This window comes from Cupressus sempervirens, chromosome 5 (assembly GCF_028749045.1).
Source record: "Cupressus sempervirens isolate cs-2001-9-10 chromosome 5, ASM2874904v1, whole genome shotgun sequence".
Lineage (NCBI taxonomy): Eukaryota > Viridiplantae > Streptophyta > Pinopsida > Cupressales > Cupressaceae > Cupressus > Cupressus sempervirens.
Genome location: NC_143122.1, coordinates 935,145,289 through 935,151,952, shown reverse-complemented (window position 1 = coordinate 935,151,952; position 6,664 = coordinate 935,145,289). Strand labels below are relative to the sequence as shown.

The window sequence follows — 6,664 nt, the reverse complement described above, 5'->3', positions numbered from 1 at the left end:
GAATAACACCCAGAACTCCAATGCAGGTCAAAAAAGAGACTTTACATGGGAAAGAGTGAAACTCAAGCATCTTACTGTAGCGACTTTACTATTCACGAGTTACTGTAGCGCGACACTATTCACGCGGGTACTGTTCATGCGAGTACTGTAGCAGCGAATGAAAAAAACTTGCAATCTGCTCTTAAACTTTGAATAATTTGTTAATAATCTCTCCCAACAAGAATTCCAATTTGCCCCAACAATCAACCCTCCAGAATTGAAGTAAAAACTTCCTTAAGATATGCAATTAAACTCCTCAAAATAAATTTGATATCAGATTTGCAATGAATCTTCTTGTGGAGCCCTCCAATTAAACAATGATGCAATCCCTCACCAAAAAGAACTCCAAAATATCAAACCTTAGTCTGAAACTCGATGAAGCTCAACATGAAATGGCCGAATATCACTTCCAGTGTGCAACCCTTTAGAAGGTCTTTCACTTCCTCAGTTATGCAATCTCTTGAGAGGTATCGTTCTCAAGGATTTTGCTGAATATTTGTAGACCTAGATGGTGCCACAAATGCTCATAGAGACAAGGTAGTAGAATAATCAAATCAAGTGTATGCAAATAAGAGGCCAAGCCCTCTATTTATTCACTTTTCTAAGAAGTCACTAAGAATTTCTAGAAGCATCCATTATAAAATCCCATTATAATGCACTTTTATAATTAAATAACTTTATAAAATAAAAAGTGCAATCTCAACTTAAAATTATAACATGTAGGTTGCATATAAAAAGTGATGATAAAATAATATTTCCAAGAGCATAATAAGCCATCAAATCCTCAAATAAACGCCAGAATGACTCTCTCATCACAACCGCTAGTCTACGAGAGTTCGTGATAGACTGATCTGACACGCAAAACAATGTCGACCAAAATGGGGACATTACATAAGTTGAATTCATACAAATTATATATCTCAGGTCCTTTTCAAACACATTATTGTATTTGCCGTAGGCTATACTATTGCAATCACTTATACTTAACTTGTGATTAATATTTTTGATTTCAACCAATTAGATACAATTTTTTTGATTTTTTATTATTAGTTTTGATTTTTCTGAAGTACATATGTGAGTTTTTTAATTTTTTAAATCATTAAAATTATTTTATTGTAAGTTGATTGGTCCATATATTTGGATGTTATAGGAGCGGATTTCCCACAACCACTAAACACAACCCGTAGTGTGAGGTAATATCTTAGGAATTTGGAGATGCACCTTAAATTATTTTTTAAGTTTATTATTTTTACTTTAGTTCTATTCCAATCATCTTAAATTATATTTTATATTTAAATATTTCACCCTATTTAGACTATTTTTCCTAGAAAGAATATTCCACACATGATTCATAATTTGATAGTTATATTATTTTTATATATATAAAGCACATAAATATTTACAATACTATTATAAATTATTTCTAAACTAATTGTCCTATTTTTTTGTAATTGTAATATTAAATAATTATTCCATTTAAATAAATTCTATTACGTTCTCCTCCTATTTTTTGAATTTATTTGATAATTTAATAAACTTTAAATTATTTCAACTTACAATATGACAAATACAAGCCACTATGTGGCACTTGTTTACACATTATTTTCTATTATAACTTAACTGTATTTTAGTGTATAAATCTTTTATTTAAATTTAGAAATTATTAAACATGTTTTATATGTTTGATATTTTTAAATATATGTGCATCTTAAAATATTTTTGTACAATATGGGTAGTGCTTCCTTGAAAAATGCTCCTATAAGGCCCTATATAAATGAACCAATCAAATTAATGCAAAATACTTTTAATGATTTTAGAACTTAAAAATTTCACATTTAAACATTAGTAAAATGAAAAATGAAAAATAAAAATAAATTAATAATTACATTTGGTTGGTTGAAATATAAAATATAAATCATGAGTTAAGAGCAAGTGATTGCAATAATATATTTGCCTACGACAAATACAATAAGAATCACTGAGAAATTGTCATGTCGATGTTTAGAATAGGTTGGGGCATTCTTTCGATCTTATGATATTTTCTCATGATGTATTGTTATATTATTAATGTTTGATTATTTGACAGTGTGAATTTATTATCATTATTTTTATGATTTTATGATTTTATAGATAGTATATGTTGGTGTGTATTACAAATGGTTAGCAGTCAACGTTACTTGAATTGCTAAAACTACATTCTTTTGGATCTTCCTCAAGTTCTTCAGATCTTCCTCAAGTTCTAATAACATGAAATTTATTTTATATCATTCGTGCATATCTACATATAATATATTTAAATAATTTAATAAATACAATTGAATTTAGATTAAAAATGATAATTTTTATATTAATATAATATAAAGTAAAATAAGTAATAAAAAGATGATAAATAATTTGTAAGTCTATTTTTTTAACAAAATCTCAGTATTAATTATATCTTTTTTTTCTTTCCATTCAATATATCACTTCTATTGGTACAAAACATGCAACTGCTAGTATATAATTCATATAGAATACAATGATATAATTTAATATTTTAAAATAAAAATAAATATACATTACAATACAATCATATTATTTACAAAATAATACAATAAAAGAAAGAAAGAAAGGGAGTTTTATAGTCCATGACACTATGCCATAATTTTTGGGTTTAGAACTTGTATTCTTGAAAGAGAGGTCACAAGTTCAAATCTCACTGGGGGGTAGGGTATGTACGCCTCATTTGTAGCGCCAAGCGCTTCTCAAAAAGGAGTACGAGGTAGTCCCATATCACTGTCACCATATGTAAACCCAAAAACTATGGCATAGCGTCGTGGACTATAAAACCACCTTTCCTTTCCTTTCCATATGGTGACAATGATATAGGACTACCTCGTACTACCTCGTACTCCTTTTTGAGAGGCACTCATAGTGTAAACCCAGAAACTATGACATAGTGTCGTCGACTATAAATCCACCTTTCTTTTCCTTTTCATATGGTGACAATGATATGGGACTACCTCGTACTCCTTTTTGAGAGGCGCTTGACACTACAAGAGCTTGACACTACAAATGAGACATACATACCCTACCTCTTAGTGAGATTTGAACTTGTGACCTCTCTTTCAAAAGTATACGTTCTCCACCACTAAGCCAACAATCATATTTAAGTCGCTACTTCTTTTTGTTTTTCTCTACTAAAAGATCATTTAAAATCTCGCCGGCCCACGTTATATTTTGTTTCAGAAAGTGCGAAAAGAATTTTAGAAAAAAAATTGTTAGAGAAATGGCCGAAGCAACTAGCCGCCGTTCGCTGACCCCCAAACCTAAGGTTCACGCATTTTCACCCATCAAAAAGCAGGTACACGCATTTTTAAATACTTTGTATGTTTGTATTTCGCCGGTCTTAGTATTTTACAAATTCTGTATTTTTGTCAGATGACAACTGAACAATATCACCTCTGTTTACACTAAACATGAAACCCTCTCAGCTTTAAATTCACAGATTTCACGTTACCTAGGGTTTGAATTCAAGTCAGTAGATTGAAGATAAATGGCTAATCAAGGAGCGAAGAAGCGCAGAGATGAGAATCAGCGACATATGACCACGTTGCTTCGCCTCATCGCCATCGCTAATGTCAGTAACAGAATGTCATATCCTTTTGTATGCAATCGTCAAATCTAATTTATTTTATTCTAAATGCTTTTTCTAAAGATGTTATCTCTTCACAGGATAGCTCTTTTAAGCAAATTTGATTTCTAGAATAGAAGCCAACTGTGTATTTAACATTTGCCTGGGAAACAGCCATAGGCTATGATAATAATGAGAACGTATGGTTTGATTAAATAAAATTAATCGCAGATATCTAAAATTCAAGAGCACTGGAAGCCATTCAAATGTGGTCCAATTGTTTGTTATTGGATGATTTATTTTGTCATTTAAATAATTTGTACTGTATTTTGGTAGATTGTTCCATAGTTTGCAAACTAGGTCAGTACTCTACGAGTTGTGAAGTACTCTTTAGTTTTTGTTCCACAATTTTAACTCCCTAGGTTTAATATAAAGAGAAAAAACATGGGCAAAAATGGCTATGTAGGTAAAACACTTGTGATAACGTGTTTTTCACACATTTTTTTTATAAAACTATGCATTTTCTTCTTTGAGATTTCAATTTTAATTTAGTATTCTTTTTAATTGATTTTTGTCTCCAAAAACTGTTTTCTAAGAGGTCGTAATTTTTTTTCTTTCCAAGTTGCCAAGATTTTGTCTAGTCACAAGTTTTGGGCTTACAGAGTACTCTCCAAGTCCAAAAATGTGAACTACAGATTGTACAGTTGCTCTTGAGAGCCTTCTTCATTGTCCCAACAACAAGGTTGCTGTTCTGACAAATCACTAGAGATGAGTACGTGGCCTTCTTCATTTTGTGCACTATATTAACCAAGGGGGATTCAACATTCTATCTAATTTTATGTTGTATTTCTATGTTTTGCAGAGTTTCGGGGATGGGGACATGTTTTGAGTACGGGTACGATTTAGGGCCAATTTTTAAGGGACAACTAAAAAAAAATAGGGAATATAGAGAAATCCAAACAGGCATATCATAATATTGATAAAACATTCATCACAAACATTTTAGAAGCTTAATACATAACATTAGACTTGAGTTGAGATTTCACATTTGAGCCGACAAGCAAAATGACTAAATTCAAATGCTTTCATTGTCACTATATGTCTTATATATAGCAAAATTTTTCCATGGCTCCAAATTTAAACCATGAAATAACATAAAATATTAAAATGTTAATACTACAACTAAACCAATAATTAGTAAACAAAGAAGTTGGCAGTAATATATAACTGTCCATAATCAGTAGATGGTAGGTCTAAGAGTGCAAATCAAGTAGATTTGGTGCTCTAACCTCCTCTTTCAAATATCATTCACTCCTTGACCAGCTGCTGCATCTTTTGCTGCTCTTCTCCTTTCCAAATGTGAAAATAGATTATTTGTTCTTTTTGATTATTTTATGCTTTGATTTGGTTTTGGTTTTGTTAAATGTGGTTTTGGTGTCCTTGTGGGACACCTAACCTTTTTTCAATTGAAAAAATGCCTAAGTTTTTAACGTTGGCAGTCCAAAAATGGCTTGAGCCATAGGGGACGACCAAAAGTCCCTGGGACGTGTAGGGCCTTTCTAGCCGTACTCCCATATCTTGCTTTTCTCAAAATTGTGTTTTGGGGATGGTACTTGATTTTGCAAAAATGGAACTCCTTTGGGGACAACCAATTCCCACCCCTCATGTCCTTGTAGTGTTCTTGAGCCAGATTCGGGTGGAATTTCATAGGGGATGTGTCCTTGTGAAGCATAGTCATATTTTAATGTTTAATGAGATTTAATCTTGGGGTGCCATGGATGGTGATGACCATATTCATTAACCACATTAGCATGCAACCTCACATATGTTTAGCATGAATGGTCAACGAGGATGAAACTCTAGAACTTCTAGGTAGGCCATCCATTCTAATTTTACTCTTGTTCAATTATTTTTAACCATGAAATTATCCCCAAAATAAAAACCACTTATAAAACACATATAGTTACTATTCACACATTCAATATGTATGATTATAATTTTTACAAAAATGAAAAATTAGACATAAAATTGAGTGACGCTACATTATTAAATTACAAATGTTAAAGAAAAATCAAAATAGATCATCATGGTATTGTAGGAGTTGGTGTGCAAGATATATGCAAAACCCAACTTCACAGGAGCCATTGGAAACACCTGTAAGCAAATAACCTATCACAAGGAAGAGAAGCAAAAGAAGATAAGGGAACTTTGCAAGTGAAAGAAAGTATTCACATTAATCAGCTAACTGAAACAAGAGAGCAAACCTTTCAGAGTAAGAGATAAAGCATCTCAAGATGTTGGAATGCAAGTTACAAAAACAAGAGTGATCTCCTTATAAAAAAAATCAACCAAACTACTTTAGGAAACCCTAAAGTTGACCTAGCCCTAAAGGGATAATATGACATTTAATAAAAGGAAACTTCTATTAAATGTCACCCACATGATTCACTTTGAATGTCATCCACATGAAGAGACAAAAGTCAAGCTTCAATAGTGACTGAATAGTGATCTGATTAGTGAAATCTTAAGTGTAGGTTAAGGTAATTAACCTTTACTCTAACACCTCCTTATGATGAGCGACAATGCAACTACAAACAATGTAAAAAAAGAAAGGCAACTATAATGCAAACTTGGGTCCCGACAACAAGGCCTGATTAGGTAAACAATCACAACCAAATCTTTGTAAAGCGGAGAAATAGAGAAAACCTCATGGGAAAACTCTACTCCAAAAAGAGATAGCTGAAAAGAAACTAGTGAAGGACTGTCGAAGTCTCCAAACTAGAGAATTGCTCCAGAAAATAGGAACAATGAGTAATCACTGAAGCATGAAGAAGCCACAAACACTGTCAAAACAACTGCTGATTTGAAGGATCTCCATGGCAATAAAACTTGACCAGGTAGAGAAGACTGTAATCTTCTTGAGTGCTCTTTGAAGACACTATTCCAATTAGGAGGCACACAAAGGCAAACAATTGAACTCGAAGATACAAATGGCATAAAACACCAAAGCCT

At 32.1% G+C, this 6,664-nt stretch overlaps 1 protein-coding gene across 4 annotated transcripts in view; it reads left to right on the top strand.

The window, feature by feature from the left end:
- Nucleotides 1–3,045: 3,045 nt before the first annotated feature.
- Nucleotides 3,046–6,664, top strand: part of LOC149559019 (uncharacterized) — a 71,560-nt gene continuing 67,941 nt past the window's right edge. The window contains exons 1-2 of one of the 4 annotated variants that reach the window (XM_089832972.1): nucleotides 3,046–3,382; nucleotides 3,513–3,658. In XM_089832972.1, the coding sequence (XP_089689098.1) occupies nucleotides 3,575–3,658 (84 nt within the window). In that variant the 5' untranslated portion in view covers nucleotides 3,046–3,382; nucleotides 3,513–3,574. Of the gene's footprint in view, nucleotides 3,383–3,405; nucleotides 3,659–6,664 lie in introns of those variants that run through there. The other 3 variants (XM_089832975.1, XM_089832974.1, XM_089832973.1) reach the window with 3 other exon arrangements.